The sequence below is a fragment of the Haliotis rufescens genome, unplaced genomic scaffold (genome assembly GCF_023055435.1).
Source record: "Haliotis rufescens isolate VD_foot unplaced genomic scaffold, xgHalRufe1.0.p SCAF_3, whole genome shotgun sequence".
NCBI classification, from domain to species: domain Eukaryota; kingdom Metazoa; phylum Mollusca; class Gastropoda; order Lepetellida; family Haliotidae; genus Haliotis; species Haliotis rufescens.
In genome coordinates, this window is record NW_025964001.1 from 16,785,568 (window position 1) to 16,807,243 (window position 21,676).

Here is a 21,676-nt window from a genome sequence, read left to right on the forward strand (position 1 = left end):
CTCACCCCTTCTAGTGTGTCGCCATCGTCTACTACTGGTGATGTCCTAGTAACACCTCCTTCTGGATACCCACCGTCACTCACTCCTTCTACTGTGTCGCCATCGTCTACTACTGGTGATGTCCAAATAACACCTCCTTCTGGATACCCACCGTCACTCACTCCTTCTACTGTGTCGCGATCGTCTACTTCTGGTGATGTCCTAGTAACACTTCCTTCTGGATACCCACCGTCATTCACTCCTTCTAGTGTGTCGCAATCGTCTACTACTGGTGATGTCCTAGTAACACCTCCTTCTGGATACCCACCGTCATTCACTCCTTCTACTGTGTCGCCATCGTCTACTACTGGTGATGTCCTAGTAACACTTCCTTCTGGATACCCACCGTCACTCACTCCTTCTACTGTGTCGCCATCGTCTACTACTGATGATGTCCTAGTAACACCTCCTTCTGGATACCCACAGTCACTCACTCCTTCTAGTGTGTCACTATCGTCAACATCTGGTGATGTCCAAGTAACAACTCCTTCTGGATACCCACCGTCATTCACTCCTTCTAGTGTGCCGCCATCGTCTACTACTGGTGATGTCATTGTAACACCTCCTTCTAGATACCTACCGTCACTCATTTCTTCAAGTGTGCCGCCATCGTCTACTCCTGGTGATGTCCTAGTAACACCTCCTTCTGGATACCCACCGTCACTCACTCCTTCTAGTGTGTCGCCATCGTCTACTACTGGTGATATCCTAGTAACACCTCCTTCTGGATACCCACAGTCACTCACTCCTTCTAGTGTGTCGCAATCGTCTACTACTGGTGATGTCCTAGTAACACCTCCTTCTGGATACCCACCGTCACTCACTCCTTCTACTGTGTCGCCATCGTCTACTGCTGGCGATGTCCTAGTAACACCTCCTTCTGGATACCCACCGTCACTCACTCCTTCTACTGTGTCGCCATCGTCTACTCCTGGCGATGTCCTAGTAACACCTCCTTCTGGATACCCACCGTCACTCACTTCTTCAAGTGTGCCGCCATCGTCTACTCCTGGTGATGTCCTAGTAACACCTCCTTCTGGATACCCACCGTCACTCACTCCTTCTAGTGTGCCGCCATCGTCTACTCCTGGTGATGTCCTAGTAACACCTCCTTCTGGATACCCACCGTCACTCACCCCTTCTACTGTGTCGCCATCGTCTACTGCTGGCGATGTCCTATTAACACTTCCTTCTGGATACCCACCGTCACTCACCCCTTCTAGTGTGCCGCCATCGTCTACTCCTTGTGATGTCCTAGTAACACCTCCTTCTGGATATCCACCGTCACTCACTCCTTCTAGTGTGCCGCCATCGTCTACTCCTGGTGATGTCCTAGTAACACCTCCTTCTGGATATCCACCGTCACTCACCCCTTCTAGTGTGCCGCCATCGTCTACTCCTGGTGATGTCCTAGTAACACCTCCTTCTGGATATCCACCGTCACTCACTCCTTCTAGTGTGTCGCCATCGTCTACTACTGGTGATGTCCTAGTAACACCTCCTTCTGGATACCCACCGTCACTCACCCCTTCTACAATGCCGCCATCGTCTACTGCTGGCGATGTCCTAGTAACACCTCCTTCTGGATACCCACCGTCACTCACCCCTTCTACAATGTCGCCATCGTCTACTCCTGGCGATGTCCTAGTAACACCTCCTTCTGGATACCCACCGTCACTCACTCCTTCTACTGTGTCGCTATCGTCTACTGCTGGCGATGTCCTAGTAACACTTCCTTCTGGATACCCACCGTCACTCACTCCTTCTAGTGTGTCGCCATCGTCTACTGCTGGCAATGTGCTAGTAACACCTCCTTCTGGATACCCACCGTCACTCACTCCTTCTACTGTGTCGCCATCGTCTACTGCTGGCGATGTCCTAGTGACACTTCCTTCTGGATACCCACCGTCACTCACCCCTTCTTCTGTGTCGCCATCGTCTACTGCTGGCGATGTCCTAGTAACACCTCCTTCTGGATACCCACCGTCACTCACCCCTTCTAGAGTGCCGCCATCGTCTACTCCTGGCGATGTCCTAGTAACACCTTCGGTCGATCCCCATTTACTCGATCCTTCTAAATTGTCTCCTTCGTCTACTCCTGGTCATGTACTAACTACACTTTCTTCTGACCATCAACCGTCATGTTTGTCTCCTGTGTCTCAGGGAACAGATTTGATATATGATGTTGTGAAATCCGTCATGACTTCTCCAGTTTCATCGCTAGTACATGCCTCAACCGAATACAACGTCCCACCTCTCGCGAAAACGTTTAACGATGCAACCACAACTCATATGTGTATCTGTCGATGTAGAGTGTCCATCCCGAGAGATTTGGTCATGGCTCGTTCTGCGAGTCAAAAGTTGCAGCAGGAACTGCTTCTAGAGAGGAAAAACGTCTCAAGGTACCTTCTCACGAAGATAAGCGTGTCGAACAAACAAGTCAAATCCACATATATAGGGAGCGTTGGTATAGGACTGGTGCTGATCATGATCTGCCCCATCATCATCCCTGACGTTGTAACATTGTATTTCTATGTCATGAAAGGCAGGAACTAAACGAAACTACCAGTCATATTAGTCTCCTCTTGGTTAGCTTTTTTCTGTTGTCAACTGACCAATCAGAAAGTGATACAGAATCCGTCATTTAATACGACAACTTAACGCCTGTCGGACTTATATCAAAGTGATAAACATACTTTATGTCAACTTTCAGGAACAATATAGAGTTTTTAAAATAGTTTAGATTTAAGCATTTCGGGCTATTAGAAAGCATACAAGATGGAAGAAATACATTCGACGTGGTTATTCATGATGTGGAAAACATTCAAGCCATGTCGTGTAATGCGACGAATATGGCTATAGATCCAGGTCGATATGGGTGACTACTTCTCGCCTGGTTCTTGAGGGCGTGTTTCACTTAGCCTTGGCGATATGGGTTAATTCAACTGACACACATCTTTACTGCGGACTCCTACAAATCCAAATTGACTCTTTTCAGAAAAATGAGAAATAACGTAACCTCTGAAATACAGCTCAGTGAAATACGAGTAAGTGAGTGGTTGTGTTTAACGTCGTGTTTAACAGTATTTTAACAGTTATATCACGGCGTGTCAGCTTTATGTGGGAGGAAATCCTGAAGTGATGCATGTCTCAGACGTTTACCACTTCGGTGAAACCCACTAGCACATGTATGGTCCCCACAAACCTAAAGACTTAATCCGGGCAAAACCACGATCATAGGTTCCTGGCGTGTCCATGGGACTCAACTCTGCACAGCGTATTGCCGCGACTCAGTGAGTTTTATTTGACAAGAATGAAAAAGAATGAAAATGGCAATCCCAGTGCATATTCTTATGGTGTTTAAGTTGTCCTTCAATAGTCAGAAGTCGGCAGTTAATGAAGCGCCTTTAAAAGGTTATATTCCCAAACTGTTAGTTTCCTGATTACTTTAGGTTGGTGGGGTGAAATGGGGTTTAACGCCGCGTCAAAGATTAAGTGCACTTATATAGCGACGTGCATGCACGTGTGTGTGTGGCTGCTTGTACTAGTCCGGACTGATACCGATTTATAGTGCTAGCACATTGAGATACCATGCCGCAGTTAAGCACAAATACCCCACTCAGACACAGTATACTGACTCCGAGCCGACCAGTCCTTGTTTTAGCCCCTTAATGTCGAGCTCCAGACAGGGTAGCAACAAGTACCATCTTTTAACGTCTTTTGGTATGACGCGACCTTGGATCGAACCCCGGAACTTCCGCTCTCCGGGCGGACGCTCTACCACTAGACCACGGAGGCGGTCCTGATTATTTTAGATTGGGAGTCTGACATAGCGATGTGTTTATTCTCACTGTACTATTATATCTTTGTTTCACATGATTATTGGACCCGTGAAGATTCGGGGTAGAATAGGTCTTCAGCAACCCATGCTTGCAGTAAAAGGCGACTATGCTTGTCGTAAAAGGCGACTAACGGGATCGGGTGGTCAGGCTGGCTGACTTGGTTGATGCAGGTCATCGATCCCAATTACGTGGATCGATGCTCATGATATCAATCACTGGATTGTCTGGTCCAGACTCGATTATTTACAGACCGCCGTCATATAGCTGGAATATTGCTGAGTGCGGCTTTAAACAACCAACCAACCAACCAACATGATTATTGTGTCTTTGTTAAGTTGAAATTTGTATACGGAAACAGAAGACTGTACATCGATAGTTACTAAACTGCCTGGCATAAGAAATGGGCTTCACACATTGTATCCAAGTCGGGAAACGAACCCGGGTCTTCGGCGTGAACCCATGCCTGCCGTAAAAGGCGACTATGCTTGTCGCAAGAGGCGACTAACGGGATCAGGTGGTCAGGCTCGCTGACTTGGTCATCGTATACCAATTGCGTGGATCGATGCTCATGATGTCAATCACTGGATTGTCTGGTCCGCCGTCATATAGCTTGAATATTGCTGAGTGCTGCGTTAAACAACAAACTTCGGCTTGACGAGCGAACGATTTAACCACTAGACTACCCAACCGCCCCGCAGTGCATGAACAATGTAATAATATAAAGTATAATATATTGTTTATCTTTTTTATTCACAAAGTTTCAATGTAAGAATTGGTCCCGAGAAATCAAAATGGATCGGGTGGTCAGGCTCGGTCGACGGTGTGGATCGGCGTTCAAAATATCAGTCACTGGGTTGTCTGGCGCAGACACGAATATTTACAAGCCGCCGTCTTGCGTGTGTGTAGATCTTTGTCTGTTGTTGTTACCCTGTCTGGCGCTCGGCATTAAGGGGCTAAAACAAGGACTGGTCGGCTCGGAGTCAGTATACTGTGTCTGAGGAAGTATTCAAGTTAAACAGCAGCATAATATCTCAGTGGGCTTGCACTTTTAAATTGGCATCAGTCCGGACTAGTACAGTCGTTATGTATGTGCAATAGACCCGACGCCAAACCCCATTTCACCTCACCTTTTTTGAATTCACGTTCGATTTTTCTATCAATGACAACATGTGTTTGTTTGGGAACCAAGATCGTCATTAGTCTTCTTGAATAGAAGTTGGTCGTTATTCTCTATTACAAACCACAATAAATAATCAGTGTCATATAGTCATATACTTCTCAACAGATTTGAATCAGATTGTGAAAGTGAGGCGATAATATTTCCTTGAAAACATATTAATGTACTAACTTTGTTATTAAATAATGCCGTCAATAAATTGAAATGCCGGACTGTCCCTTTCTGCTATTTTTCAAAACCCGTATGGCTTTAAACGTCTAATAGATATACGACATGAATACTAGTAAGATTATGACAATTACGAATATTCTTTTTACAATTATTGTAAAATGTTGTGCAGACAATACTTTAATATCTCACGTGACATTCTCACGTCAAAACACGTGCACCACGTGCAACTCCAGAGGTGGCAGGTGAGGTCTATCTCGTATTTGTCGTAATGTTTTATCCAACATATGAATTAAAACTTTCCGGTTCTTGTGATGTGTGTTACTGACCCGAATACCTACAAAATACAACTAAATTGTTTATAAATATTTTATTTATTTCAATATATAAAATTACAGGATTTTAACAAACAATAATTACAAAGTGGTGTTGTTTTCGAGGGGCCGCCATTATGTTTCCCCAAACCGTACCAGTTTTAGTTTTCGATCTGGAACCCTTATTCAAAGTTCTCAGTCGATGAAATAAAGTATTAGTATTTGGAGGTAAGTGTTTTAGGAAGGGATTGGTTTAAAGATGTAAGAAATATTTATTATGACTTGTAGCCAGTCGATGTAGCGGTGTGCTGTAAATCAAACAGCACACGCTGACATACTTTTCTTACGGGATGTTCCGTAGCCCCCAGTGGAGGCAAAACAACAATCTTGTATGAAACGAGGATTGGGTGAGGGGATATAGCATCTTCTTCCGCACCATGAACCAGCGAGTTTCGAGAAAATGCCTACCCCCTATATAAATAATTCGCAATTGAATGGGTGTGCAAGATATACACGTATAAAAGGCTACTTTCGCAACCCTGAAATAGTGCTATCGAAGCTATCAATGTGTTTTTGATTTTATCCGCCGACCGGTATATACTCAATACGTCATTTGGAGTGTGATACTACGATTGACGTATTATACGTATTAGTTGTAGTTATCCCCAATCTGGTGATGGTTAATCTCATAGTACCAATGTTGACATTTTAGCATAGCTTGCACTATATGAACGAGATTGTCACGTTTATCATATTTTGCGCTGGAAGGATTTTACGAGCGTTTCATAGAGGAAACGCCGATTACACCACATTGTAATTGATGGACGTTCAGATTATATCTAAATGAGAAATGTGTAACAGCATATTTCAACAAGGAAACATGTTCGTCTCAGTATATTAACTCATTTATAAAATGTCATTCACTTGTCATTCATAGAAAAAAAGTTTTTACCCAACATCACTTTCGAGTAGAATCTACCAGGATGGTTATTTGTGCGGTATTATACATCGTCGACCTATAATTCCAGTGCTCCAGATACTTTTTCAACCATGTGAGCACAGTAGTGATCATTATCAGAACCGACGAGTACCAAGCATAATATTTCAAACCAATAAGCTCTGTACTGCTTTTTTTGTGTAGAATTGACGTGTTCCGGTATTGCATTGCTTTGCGCCACCAAAATTCGAAAACCTCGTGTTGTTCATTCGGATTTTGGTGCCAAACTAAGGTAAACATTACAGAGACGGGAGAATTCGAGTGGGTTATTAACGGAATTTTAACGATGTTTTGATGTGTTTGAGAATAGACAAGGTACGGTAATAATTATTTATGTGAGAGTGTAGTATTGTTTGCCGCGTATTTGACCAGAGTCCATCCGTACAAGCGTACAATACGCCGATACGGCATCTACCCGGAGCACAGATTCTGTAGAAATGAAGATGTAATGATCGAAAGTCGCCATTATTGCCCAAGCAACTTCATCAACACTTTTTCTGCCAAAGTAAACCGCCTCCGTGGTCTAGAGGTAGAGCGTTTGCCCGGAGTGTGGGTGGTACGGGGTTCGATCCCCGGCCGCGTCATACCAAAAGGCGCTGAAAGATAGTACTTGTTAGCTTGTCTGGCGCTCCGCATTAAGGGGCTAAAACAATGACTGGTCGGCTCGGACTCGGTATACTGTCAGTATACACACATATACATGCACGTCGCTATATAAGTACTATAATCTTGGACGCGACGTTAAACCCCAATTCACCTCACCTCTGTCAAAAGTATTTGAGAATGGAGAACACGCATATGCTAGTCATACCAGAATGGTAATTGTTTTTTGCTACAGAAATGGCTGTTTTTTCTGAGGCTTTGGCGCTCCTGGTTTTTCTGGTAAGTAGACAGGTATTTCTTATGCGGTACTACAATAACTGTTTGAAAAGGACAGCTTTGAATGATGTGAATGCATCATGCCTGTTTAGCAAGGCAGATGAAATATATTCAAATGAGTCTTCGTCTTAAAGCTTAAAATTATTGTAAACACACATCTTGATAGCGTACCTTGAATCCTTGGTTGAACGTATTATATGACTTTAATTGTTTGGGTATGATAACCATTACATGGTGTACATGTACTGTGTTACGTATCAAGGATGAGGAACGGATGGCCCAGCATCAGACAACACTGAACCCTCTCCTCGTGGGTTCCGGTCCCAGGTTCGCTTTGATTGTTTCTAGGGTTATCATCACCATGGTCATGCCTGTGGGTTTCACCAAAGTGGTGGGGCGGTCGGGTAGCCTAGTGGTTAAAGCGTTCGCTCGTCACGCCGAAGACCCAGGTTCGATTTCCGACATGGGTACAATGTGTGAAGCCCATTTCTGGTGTCCCCCGCCGTGATATTGCTGGAATATTGCTAAAAGCGGCGTAAAACCATACTCACTCACTCACCAAAGTGGTAAACGTCCGAGACCTGCATCACTTCAGGCTTTCCTCCAACATTGAGCTGACACGCCGCGATATAACGGGAATACTGTTAAAAGCGGCGTTAACCCAACTCTCTCACTCATTCACTCAAGATGCTCATGTCAATCACTGGATTGTCTGGTCCAGACTCGATTTTGTACAGACCGCCGTCATATAGCTGGAATATTGCAGAGTGCGGCGCTTATCAACAAACAAACAAATCATATTAAAACGTATTTAGACAGTGCGTGTTATTTGTTTGTTTTAACATGAAGCGATGCATGGCACTCCAGATGCAGTGGTTCAATGGGTGGAGTTAATTAAACACGCGGAAACTTGACCGCATGCAGCACAGGGTTGAGAGTCTGTCGATCGTGAACGAATCTTTCTGATATGGACTTTCCTATATTCCTGTGTAGACCACGGCTTTATCACAACGTCCCCCGGATGCACAGGTGCCAAAGGATTACATCATCGATGGTAAGTATAATCTGAATCTTGCAAATCTTTGCTATATGTGCCTATATAACTAACATCAGATCGGGATTTGATGGTCAGGCTCGCCGACTTGGTTTATGCATGTCATCGTATCCTAACTGCGTAGATCGATGCTCAAGTCAATCACTGGATTGTCTGGCCCAGACTCGATTATTGACCGCCCGCCGTCATATAGCTGGAATACTACAGAGAGCGGTGTTAAGCAAGATGCAGCCAAACTCAGATTGCAGGGTACGTCATCCTGCACCTAACCACTGAACAGTTTGCACAAGTAATACATAGAGGCAAACTGTGTACACACTCCCCTGCGTGTGACCCCTACTCTTTCCGTCCTGGGTGGGAGGTGACAGGCAGCAGCTAACGGTGGACATGGCCTTGACCTGTGTCATGTCTTCTAATTGGACACTGTTCATATGTTTATTAAATGTTTATTTTTCTCCATTCTAAAATCAGCTCATGAGTTTCCCTTTTCGGAGGAGTATATTTAAGGGGCCGATCATTTAATGAATTTTGTTTTTACCCACGACACGTTATTCAGATCTTAACATGCCCGGAGAACGGTTTTATTTGTATTAAGCTTGAGGAAACTATTTCAATCATCAAATTGTTTTTTTAAAAACATACCCTTAGAGACATCTTTGATTTAGTTAAACAGGAATGTGGTGAAGAGGGCACCCAGACCACAGTCTGTGTGATGACCGACCTCAACGTGTTTATTCAACTGGAGTGCAAGGGAGGCTACCTGTATAACTTCACATCGGTCGACCGCGTCAAACACTGTTCTATCGCGCACTTCACCGGCGACGAGACCAAGACATGTGTTTATCCGGTAAGAGCGCTGATGTACTCATTACCTTATCCTGTTGGACCGACCGCCTCCGTGGTCTAATGGTAGAGCGTCCGCCCGGAGAGCGGAAGGTCCGGGGTTCGATCCCCGGCCGCGTCATACCAAAAGACGTTAAAAGATGGTACTTGTTGTTACCCTGTCGGCATTGAGGGGCTAAAACAAGGACTGGTCGGTTCGGAGTCAGTATACTGTGTCTATGTGGGGTATTCATGTTAAACTGCGACATGGTATCTCAGTGGGCTAGCAATATAAATCGGCATCAGTCCGGACTGGTACAAGCAGCCACACACACACCGGTGCATGCACGTCGGCTATATATGATTGTGCAATAATCTTGGACGCGGCGTTAAACCCCATTTCACCTCACCATTCCTGTGGGACCAGCCCTAACTATCGCACTGACGAAACCATATGCGGGACATATGAATCATTTGAGTAATCATATGGTTATTTTGATAGTCTTGAAACACTAAACTGTCTTCTGACATCAACCACCAGATACGGAACAAATTCTGTTTTGGGAAGCACCATTTCGATTTGACCTACTCGGCAGTTTTACTCCTGAGTATTCTCGGACTTTGTTGCTGCTGCCGCCTGCTGAAGCACATGTGGCATCTCATTAAGAACTGTTCGAACAGTGAATGGGTTTCCGGTAGGATGAGATGGTAGTGTGATGGTAAACATTACCAGTGCCTCATGCCGTAGCTTAGTTGACCCCTGAAGATTCCGGGGTAGAATAGGTCTTCAGCAACCCATGCTTGCCGTAAAAGGTGACTATGCTTGTCGTAAAAGGCGACTAACGAGATCGGGTGGTCAGGCTCGCTGACTTGGTTCATGCATGTCATTGATCCCAATTGCGTGGATCGATGCTCATGATATTAATCACTGGATTGTCTGGTCCAGACTCGATTATTTACAGACCGCCGTCATATGGCTGGAATATTGCTGAGTGCGGCGTTAAACAACAAACCAACCAACCAACCGTAGCTTAGTTTATATACTCCCCAGGGGGCTGAGATTGAGATTTGGGTGAGAGATCCAAAGTCAGGGGAAATACTGCAGTCCCATGAATTTTAACTTGAACGGATTCTGAATACAAGTGTGTGCCATACGTGTCTCTCTCGTCAATCTATTATAATAGATGTATCAATCTATTATACATATACTACATAAATACATTTTAAGGAGCACCCATAGCATAACAGATTAACGGCTTTCCTAGACACACGCTGACGCTGACACGGACGCCGACGCCGACGCCGACGCCGACACCGACACCGACACACGTGTGATTATTTTCAGGCCACAGTCGAGCTGGAATATTGCCGACAATTCATTCAAACACAAATACTACTGCCCACAGAAACGTCACGACTTGAGGCTGTACTGTGTAAAAGTTCTGGTCAACGTTGTTGGCAAGGAAGGCTCCTCGGTCGGCATCAACCGGATGATCCGCTACACCATGACCTGCACCTATGACGAGAACGGGGACCAAGTATCCGGTAACAGTTCCATAGTTGAGCAGTGAGTACGGACACTCTGTTATCTGGATATAAGTTGCTTTACTGATTCCGCCGATCTTAAAATAAGAGGAAATTAAAAAACATCAGCCCTATCTTTATTACGCTGACTGCAAAGCAACGTTTTCACGACAAAAGAATCATATATTCCTACAATACGATGACGTGTTGTTGTTTCAGTATACTAAAGCCCTGTTCGCATGCACAACGAAACTCACGTATGCAAAATTGCACGTGTATTTTTGCACACGTGAGTAAAAGTATGTTTACTATGCGTACGCAAGGTATTAGTCAGGTGATGTTTATTGAGAGCAGTAAATGCAAAAACTACATCTTCAGCATCATGTGGTGGGAAGTATTTAAATGGAAAGACTTATTTCACATTGCGGAGGATTAAGGAGATTTTTCCTCACCAGCTTGGTTTGACAATGGTGGCTGGCGTATATAAAACAAATATGTATGGAATGAATGACACAGATACCGCTAGGTGGGAAAGTGTGTACCATAATGGTATTGACAAGGAACGGTATGCTAATTGTCGTATGTAGACAATTTTGCTGAGGTCTGAGAGGAGGTCTTGGGGCACCTGAATCCTCCTGAGGTAAGAAAACTGGGTAAGGGAACCAATACCAGCAGAGAACAGGGTTGGCATCTTCAGCAGAATACAGAACTGTGTTTCAAAACTACAGTGTTCTATAGAATCCATGTACGAGAGCTTTTAGTGAACATCTCATGCAGGACAACGTCCCCTTACCAAGTGAGGAAGGTTTGGCAGAGGTCATTAATGGTAGCGAGATCACAACGGGTTGCGCATGCCTGAAATCTATGATTTTGGGTTCGAATCCCTATTGGCCCCGACTGTTTTTCTAGGTTTGTCAGCACCATACATGTGCTCGTGGGTTTCACCAAAGTGATAAACGTCTAAGACCAGCATCACTTCGGACTTTCCACCCACAACAAGTTGACACGCCGTGATATAACTGGAATACTGTTCAAAGCGGCGTTAAACCCAACTCACTTACTCACTCTCCTCAATACTCTCCTATTACGTTTCCTGTACAAAAACCTTATTAACCGGATTATATCAGTCGTAGTGAAATTGTCCGGAGTAACAAAGTAATGTCATAGTGTGGGTCTATGCTCAAGATATCAGTCACGATCGAGACTCGGTTATTTACAGACCGCCGTCGTATGATTGGAATATTGCTGAATGCAGTGTTAAAGAACAAACAAAACGTAACACCCCATTCCATCTCGCCTCACTGTATATGAATGAGGTCTTTGAAAAACGTTTAGAAGTGATACACATAAGAGAATATATGGATGTCAACTTCTTTATTATGAGGAACATAGCGTTTCGGAGTATATGCTTACTCCTTCATCAGGTGAATGAATGTCATGAGGCAGAGAGCATATATATATGTACATGTAAGGACAATAGTAAGATAACAAAAGGTGGAAAATAACAAAGGGTAGAAACTAAGGGAAGCCAACAGATGATTGGCGCTGATAGGTGATTAGCAATAGACAATGGAAGCCAACACTTTACAGTAATTAGCGCTGAAGGTATGGAAGCCAGAAGTAGACATCCATATATTCTCTTCCTTATGTATATGGGGGGCGATTCGCTGTGCAGAGTTGCGTCCCTTGGGCACGCCAGAAACCTATGGTTGTGGGTTCGAATCCCGGTTCGCCCCGATTATGTTTCTAGGTTTGTCAGCACCATACCCGTGCTCGTGGGTTTCACCGAAGTGGTAAACGTCTGAGACCTGCATCACTTCGGGCTTTCCTCCCACATTAAGCTGACACGCCGTGATATAACTGGAATAATGTTACAAGCGGCGTTAAACCAAACTCACTCACTCATTCACTCCTTATGTATATGAATTGTTCATATGTCAGGTACCATGCACCGAACGCTGTCAACGGGCACGCGGGCAAGGAGACGGCGAAGGGGGTGACTATTCTGCTCACTGACATTCGGGGTGTCCCCCTCAAAAGCGGAATTCCGATAGACAAAACTGTGTGTCTGAAGGTCTTACTAGACAACAGCACTGGTAAGATATACCTGCTCCTCGGATACTTTCAACGGGAACACGTTGGAAGAAGAGGCCCCGTGCTTCTAGATCCACACTAAAGAGCAGCAGGGGGTCAGGCCGGGTGACTTGGCGTGTCATCGTACCCGAAGGCGTGGGTCGTTGTTCACGCTTTGTCACTGATGTCTCTGGCTCTCGTGATACATTCAACTCGAACATTGCAGAGTGCAACGCAAAGCATTCACTCATTCACTTTCATTCTCATTCTTACTCTCCTGACATTTTTGTGCGCATGGATATATGCGTTATAAGTAGACTGTCATTCTTCTTCTTCTTCTTACAATTATTACAATAATTCTTATTACAAAGAAATAATATATCTTCACTTGAATGCACATGCATGCATTTGCAGGCTTTTGTCAGTTTTTTCTGAATGTCCTTTAGATACAAATTTTGGCGAAAATTAATTATCAAAAGTACACTTGAGGTGTTCAGCAGTGCACAACTGTAACTAACCTCAGCTGTTTCTTTAATCGTGTTATCACTGAAATAGTGAAATATGCCTGCCCGGAGAGGGAAAGGTCGGGGGTTCGATTAAAAGTTAGTACTTGTTGTTGCCGTGCCTGGCGCTCGGCATTTAGGGGCTAAAACAAGGATTAGTCCTCTCAGAGTTAGTATACTCTCTGTCTGGGGTGTTCATGTTAAACTGTTGCCTGATATCTCAGAGGGCTAGCACTATGAAATCGGCATTAGCCCGGACTAGCACGCACGCCGCTATTTGATTACATTTATTTAACTTTTATGCAATGTCCCCTTGTGTGGCACAATTCTAGTTATGACAAGCCATTGGACTTCAACATTTTTACCAAATTCTATCTGAAATCCAGGATTATTGTTGGACTCCACGCCCATCAGCCTGTTTCCCGTGTCGTGTGAAGCTATAGGGACTACAACGGGGCACAGACACGCCATTGTCCGAGCTGGGTGAGTTAGAGGACGCTGCATGTAGGAGTGTTTTGCAAAATGTGTACTATTCAAAAGTTAAGGACGAGTGGACCAACCGAGTCTTTCACATCACCACATTTCATCTGTCATGGCCGACTCTTTCATATCACCATAGTGCCACGAAAGACTCGGGTGGTCGGTCCAAGGAGGAAACTTATTTTTTTTATAGATATAAATAGTTTGAGAACACAGTGTATGTCAATCTCTCAAAAACTCCTTGTCCACTTCCTCCCTCTCCATCCACCCCGACCGCCGACCGCCGACCCCCAACCGCCCACCCACCAATCCCCACGCCGCCCGACCGCCGACCCCCGAACCATCTCGACGACCCCCGAACCATCACCACGACGCCCGACCGCCGACCCATCCCCACGACCGCCGACCCATCCCCACGACCGCTGACCCATCCCCACGACCGCCGACCCATCCCCACTACCGCCGACCCATCCCCACGACCGCCGACCCATCCCCACGACCGCTGACCCATCCCCACGACCGCCGACCCATCCCCACTACCGCCGACCCATCCCCACGACCGCCGACCCATCCCCACAAACGCCTACCCCCGACCCATCCCCACGACCCCCGACCCATCCCCACGACCGCCGACCCATCCCCACAAACGCCTACCCCCGACCCATTCCCACGACAACCGACCCATCCCCACGACCGCCGACCAATCCCCACAAACGCCTACCCCCGACCCATCCCAACGACCCCCGACCCATCCCCACGACCGCCGACCCATCCCCACGACCGCCGACCCATTCCCACGACAACCGACCATTCCCACGACAACCGACCCATTCCCACGACAACCGACCCATCCCAACGACCTCCGACCCATCCCCACGACCGCCGACACCGACTCCCGACCCATCCCCACGACAACCGACCCATCCCCACGAAAACCGACCCATCCCCAGGACCCATCCCCAGGACCACCGACACCCGACCCATCCCCACGACAACCGACCCATCCCCACGACCTCCGACCCATCCCCACGACAACCCACCCATCCCCACGACAACCGACCCATCCCCACGACCTCCGACCCATCCCCACGAAAACCGACCCATCCCCACGACCGCCGACACTGACCCCCGACCCATCCCCACGACAACCGACCCATCCCCACGACCTCCGACCCATCCCCACGACCCCCGACCCATCCCCACGACAACCGACCCATCCCCACGACAACCGACCCATCCCCACGACAACCGACCCATCCCCACGACCTCCGACCCATCCCCACGACCGCTATCCCAACCCCACGACAACCGACCCATCCCCACGACCGCTGACCCATCCCCACGACCGCCGACCCATCCCCACTACCGCCGACCCATCCCCACGACCGCCGACCCATCCCCACGACCGCTGACCCATCCCCACGACCGCCGACCCATCCCCACTACCGCCGACCCATCCCCACGACCGCCGACCCATCCCCACAAACGCCTACCCCCGACCCATCCCCACGACCCCCGACCCATCCCCACGACCGCCGACCCATCCCCACAAACGCCTACCCCCGACCCATTCCCACGACAACCGACCCATCCCCACGACCGCCGACCAATCCCCACAAACGCCTACCCCCGACCCATCCCAACGACCCCCGACCCATCCCCACGACCGCCGACCCATCCCCACGACCGCCGACCCATTCCCACGACAACCGACCATTCCCACGACAACCGACCCATTCCCACGACAACCGACCCATCCCAACGACCTCCGACCCATCCCCACGACCGCCGACACCGACTCCCGACCCATCCCCACGACAACCGACCCATCCCCACGAAAACCGACCCATCCCCAGGACCCATCCCCAGGACCACCGACACCCGACCCATCCCCACGACAACCGACCCATCCCCACGACCTCCGACCCATCCCCACGACAACCCACCCATCCCCACGACAACCGACCCATCCCCACGACCTCCGACCCATCCCCACGAAAACCGACCCATCCCCACGACCGCCGACACTGACCCCCGACCCATCCCCACGACAACCGACCCATCCCCACGACCTCCGACCCATCCCCACGACCCCGACCCATCCCCACGACAACCGACCCATCCCCACGACAACCGACCCATCCCCACGACCTCCGACCCATCCCCACGAAAACCGACCCATCCCCACGACCTCCGACCCATCCCCACGACCTCCGACCCATCCCCACGACCCCCGACCCATCCCCACGACCTCCGACCCATCCCCACGACCGCCGACCCATCCCCACGACAACCGACCCATCCCCACGACCGCCGACCAATATCCATGACCGCCGACCCATCCTCGGGACCGCCGACACCGACCCCCGACCCATCCCCACGACAACTGACCAATCTCAACGACAACCGACCCATCCCCACGACCCCTGGCCCATGCCCACGATCGCCGACCAATCCCCACGACAACCGACCCATCCCCACGACCGCCGACCAATCTCCACAACCGCCGACCAATATCCATGACCGCCGACCCATCCTCACGACCGCAGACACCGACCCATCCCCACGACAACCGACCAATCTCCACGACCGCCGACCCATCTCCACGACCGCCGACCCATCCCCACGACGCCGACCCATCCCCACGACCGCCGACCCATCCCCACGACCTCCGACCCTATACCCACGACCGCCGACCCATCCCCACGACAACCGACCCATCCCCACGACCGCCGACCCCCGACCCATCCCCACGACCCCCGACCCATCCCCACGACCGCCGACCCATCCCCACGACAACCGACCAATCTCCACGACCGCCGACCAATCCCTACGACGCCGACCCATCCCCACGACCCATCCCCACGACCTCCGACCCTATACCCACGACCGCCGACCCATCCCCACGACAACCGACCCATCCCCACGACCGCCGACCCCCGACCCATCCCCACGACCGCCGACCCATCCCCACGACCGCCGACCCATCCCCACGACAACCGACCCACCCCCACGACAACCGACCCATCCCCACGACGCCGACCCATCCCCACGACCGCCGACCCATCCCCACGACCGCCGACCCATCCCCACGACGCCGACCCATCCCCACGACGCCGACCCATCCCCACGACCGCCGACCCAACCCTACGACAACCGACCCATCCCCACGACGCCGACCCATCCCCACGACCGCCGACCCATCCCCACGACAACCGACCCATCCCCACGACGCCGACCCATCCCCACGACGCCGACCCATCCCAACGACCGCCGACCCAACCCCACGACAACCGACCCATCCCCACGAAGCCGACCCATCCCCACGACGCCGACCCATCCCCACGACCGCCGTCCCATCCCCACGACAACCGACCCATCCCCACGACAACCGACCCATCCCCACGACAACCGACCCATCCCCACGACAACCGACCCATCCCCACGACAACCGACCCATCCCCACGACCTCCGACCCATCCCCACGACCGCTATCCCAACCCCACGACAACCGACCCATCCCCACGACCCACGACCGCCGACCCATCCCCACGACCGCCGACCCATCCCCACGACCGCCGACACCGACCCATCCCCACGACCTCCGACCCATCCCCACAACCCCCGACCCATTCCCACGACAACCGACCCATCCCCACGACCTCCGACCCATCCCCACGACCTCCGACCCATCCCCACGACAACCGACCCATCCCCACGACCGCCGACTCATCCCCACGACCGCCGACTCCCGACCCAGATGTACAGTGTACAGAGATGTATAGTTTGAACTATATTCTGTATGCTCACTGGATTACTGTCGTGACATTCTGACATGTGAAATATCACATTCTGCTACCTATATTGTAGATGTGGAGACGGCATCATCATCAATAAGACAAAGGGTTTTTCTATGATGCCCCGGGTTGCACTCAGCCCATACTTCAAGTTCTTCGCGTTAGAGAATGACAGCAGTTTCCGTATAATGTGCAACTTTACTCTGTGCTCAAACTGCGTAGGAAAGGTATGTATCTTAACGTGTCAAGAATAATAGACAAATTGGTCTTGCCAGTTTTAGGTGGGATATGAATTTTTAGCCCACAAAACAGTGAAGATCCGGGTTAATCCAAAAGTTTTCACATTCGTTGATTCTACCCCTATGGGTGATATTTATACGCTTACTATATTCCAGAACTCTTGCAGTGGCACAGCAGCCAATCCGAGAAGCATATTCAAGCTGTTTGGGAAGTGGATTGAAGCTGGCAATAGAATGAGAAGGGAAGCTCCCGGTACGTCTCCACACACTCAGCTACCCTTGTAACGAACACCTTGCAGTTTGTTATATCCGTAGTCCCTTGTCCAGGCGTGTAGAGTCCTACCAGCAGACAAGTTCGTAAATCCACGTGTAGAGTTGAGTCCCTAGGATGTAGACCCGTGAAGATCCCGGGTAGAATAGGTCTTTAGCAACCCATGCGTGCCGTAAAAGACGACTATGCTTGTCGTAAAAGGCGACTAACGGGATTGGGTGGTCAGGCTCGCTGACTTGGTTGATGCATGTCATCGTATCCCAATAGCGTGGATCGATGCTCATGATGTCAATCACTGGATTGTCTGGTCCAGATTCGATTATTTACAGACCGCCGTCATATAGCTGGAATAATGCTGCGTGTGGCGTTAAACAGCAAACAAACTTACTTCAGCGTGATGAGCGAACGATTTAATCTAATATGAAATTCATATTGCACCGGAAAGTCTGAAACAGTATACTTAATGGGCTTTGAAGAATTAACATCAGTTTCCACCGGACGGTCCGAAAGGAAATTGTCAATCTCCGAGGTTTGGAGACAGAGTGGTGCAGAATATTGTTCGAATGTTTGCCCAATTAGTAACGAATTGCGACTTGGTGTAAGGTGTTTTATTTTTAAACGGATTGTCGCAATGATAAAACTGTCATCTTTATATTGTTGACAGTGATATCGTTCTGAAACGCACGTAAAATATCCTCTTTCGACCACAGATTTCAAGTAAGCGTCCGCGAGCTTTTCACAACAGCAGTCGCCCCGACACTGAATGCATTTTTTTCCGGGTTTCCTGTTATAAATATTTGACTTGTGGCCCATTTCGTGGATTTAGGCGGTTTGTTTTTAATTGAAAATCCTATATTTGACTTTTCCCCCTAGAACGGATGTTCAACACATATATTACTCAACGAAAGACGGGGGTATTTTTCTACTGGCCTTATATGACTGGACATATCATGGACATATCATGGACATGGCTGGACATCAAGGAAAATTATTTAATCTGAGATTCTTCAAGCCAGGGACTTATTGCTTATCGGGCTTCATTCACAAATGAATGTGCAAAATCTGTTTCATGTAAACATTAATAACACGGGGCCGCAATTCCATGTAAAGATTTGCGTCTCTTGAACACGCCAGAAACCTATGATTGTGGGTTCGAATCCCGGTTCAGCATGATTGTTTCTAGGTTCGTCAGCACCATACCCGTGTTGGTGGGTTTCACCAAAGTGGTAAACGTCTGAGACCTGCATCACTTTGGGTTTTCCTCCCACATTAAGTTGACACGCCGTGATATAACTGGAATACTGTTCAAAGCTGAGTTAAACCCAACTCACTCACCTCTTCGTGAAACTGTTACAATTATCACGTAATTACGAAGTAGGATATATCATCTTCCACAAAACTGTCAACTATCGTTGTCAAGCACATGACTGAATAAGATACAGTGCTTACATTCCGGGTTAGTGGAAGCCCTGGGAATTCTTCCTGTGCTTGTAGGAGGCGATTAAATAGATCGGTTGGTCAGGCTCGCTGATTCCTTGTCATCGTACTTAGCCGGGGTGGGCCGTCGAGGACTTATTCCTGCTGTATGACGGCGGTCTGTGAAGAGACAGGACAAGACAAGCGACCGATTTATATTATATAACTCACATTAAATCAAAGCCTTACTTAGAAGTCAAATACTTTCCTCTAAGACTTACACATAGTAGTAATTTGATTTGGGGTGATCACACACAAATAAACTAAAATCGTATGGATTAAAACGAAAAAGGATTGCCGAATTATCTCCCTTAGACCGCGTTATTTTCATCCGCTCCTTGCGTTGATTGCAAAACATTCAGCACCAGTGTTCAGAAGCCCAGGTGATCTCTTCCGTTTTGAACAGTTTAACATTGAAATAAATACCCCACCTGTACGAGTGGTTTGGTTGGTTGGTTGGTTGGTCAGGATCGGTGACTCTAGTTGATTGCACGTTATCCAGCCCCAGTGGCGTGTGACGTCGCTCATGATATCAATCACTGGTTTGTCTGGTACAGGCTCGATTGCCCCGTTTAGTGATCCGGGGAATCATAGGTCAGAATCATGACTTGCTTGTATGGAAAAGGGTATCGGGTGGTCGGGCTAATAGCATAGCTTCATGCCTACGGTGTTGGACGTTATCATGCTCTGTCACTTGTCAGGGCGTAACTCGATTTACAGCCGTGATATGGCTGTAATATTGCTGACTGTGGCATAACACAACACTCACTCACTATAACTCGAGCCAGCAGCCTCCGTGGTCTAGTTGATAGTGTCTACACGGAGAACGGAAGGTCGGTGCTTTGATCCAAAAGACGTTAAAAGATGGTATTGTTGTTACCCTGCATGGCACTCGTCATAAGGGAAATAAAACAAATACTGGTCGGCTCGGATTCTGTACATTGTATCTGAGTAGGCGTGTCCTTGTGAAACTGCGGCATGGTATCTGTGGGCTATAACTGGCATTAGTAGTACAAGAAGACACACGTGAATGCACGTCTCTATATAAGCGCAATAATGTTGAAGGTGTGGTCAAACCCCATTTCACCTCGATTATTTTACAGGCCGATATGACAAACATCGAATATCAACCATACACGATTATAGAGTATTGTTTTATGACGATCTTAGAAGAAAATTTCTGCCAAGTTATTATTATACATCTCCATCAGAGCATAAATGTAAGGTTTTATTTACCACCAGAAATGCTTTCACAATCAATAATCTTGCCAAGTTTACATTCTTTGCTCTTAAAATGAGGAGCAAGCAGTTGTCCATTATATAAACTACTAATTCTACCACCATATGTATATGGTCTCAGATACCCTTGTACTGATTAGTATTGATATTACTACATGCACTTGTGGCGCAACATGTTTGAATGCTTGAATATATATTGTAAAATGCGCCTGTGGCCTGACTTACTGAAATAAACCACTACTACTACTACTATAGAGTATTGTCTGTGTAATACTGAACCTTCATGTTGCTTGTTTCAGTGGAGAACGCATACCCGGGTCTGACCGTGCTTGCCGAGGAAGATTTCCAGATTGCAAATGACGGGAAACATGATAGTAAAACCGACACTGACAGAAACACATAGTCGACGACGGCCTGTAAAAAAATAACTGCCAATAAAAGATCGAACTATTTTCAGTGTCTTTTTTTCATTCACACCGTCAGGATACTTCGTACTTGGGGGGAATCAGACATCAAACTTGTCGTTTGATGTAGCGTATCGTTGGTCACATGTGATAAATAACGTGTCTTTGGTCACATGTGATAAATAACGTATCGTTGGTCACATGTGATAAATAACGTATCGTTGGTCACATGTGATAAATAACGTATCGCTGGTCACATGTGATAAATAACGTATCGCTGGTCACATGTGATAAATAACGTATCGTTGGTCACATGGGATATGTAGCGTATCGTTGGTCACATGTCGTTATTTGTGGCGTGTCGCTTGTCCCATGTGA

At 48.0% G+C, this 21,676-nt stretch overlaps 1 protein-coding gene across 1 annotated transcript; it reads left to right on the forward strand.

Annotated features, from left to right (window-relative positions):
• The first annotated feature begins 5,416 nt into the window (after positions 1-5,416).
• LOC124111946 (vitelline envelope sperm lysin receptor-like) lies at positions 5,417-21,346 on the forward strand. The gene is made up of 10 exons (XM_046471861.2): positions 5,417-5,471; positions 7,376-7,419; positions 8,410-8,470; positions 9,136-9,317; positions 10,699-10,859; positions 12,758-12,912; positions 13,779-13,875; positions 17,743-17,896; positions 18,065-18,161; positions 21,194-21,346. The coding sequence occupies exons 2-10, from the start codon at positions 7,378-7,380 to the stop codon at positions 21,295-21,297; spliced, it is 1,053 nt and encodes a 350-aa protein (XP_046327817.1). The 5' UTR covers positions 5,417-5,471; positions 7,376-7,377; the 3' UTR covers positions 21,298-21,346.
• Positions 21,347-21,676: the final 330 nt, after the last annotated feature.

Coding starts and splice junctions, on each gene's coding strand:
- LOC124111946 (XM_046471861.2), top strand. CDS start 7,378: ATGGCTGTTTTTTCTGAGGCTTTGGCGCTCCTGGTTTTTCTG. Junction 9,318..10,698: donor CCAAGACATGTGTTTATCCG/GTAAGAGCGCTG, acceptor TACTGCCCACAG/AAACGTCACGACTTGAGGCT. Junction 13,876..17,742: donor CACGCCATTGTCCGAGCTGG/GTGAGTTAGAGG, acceptor CCTATATTGTAG/ATGTGGAGACGGCATCATCA.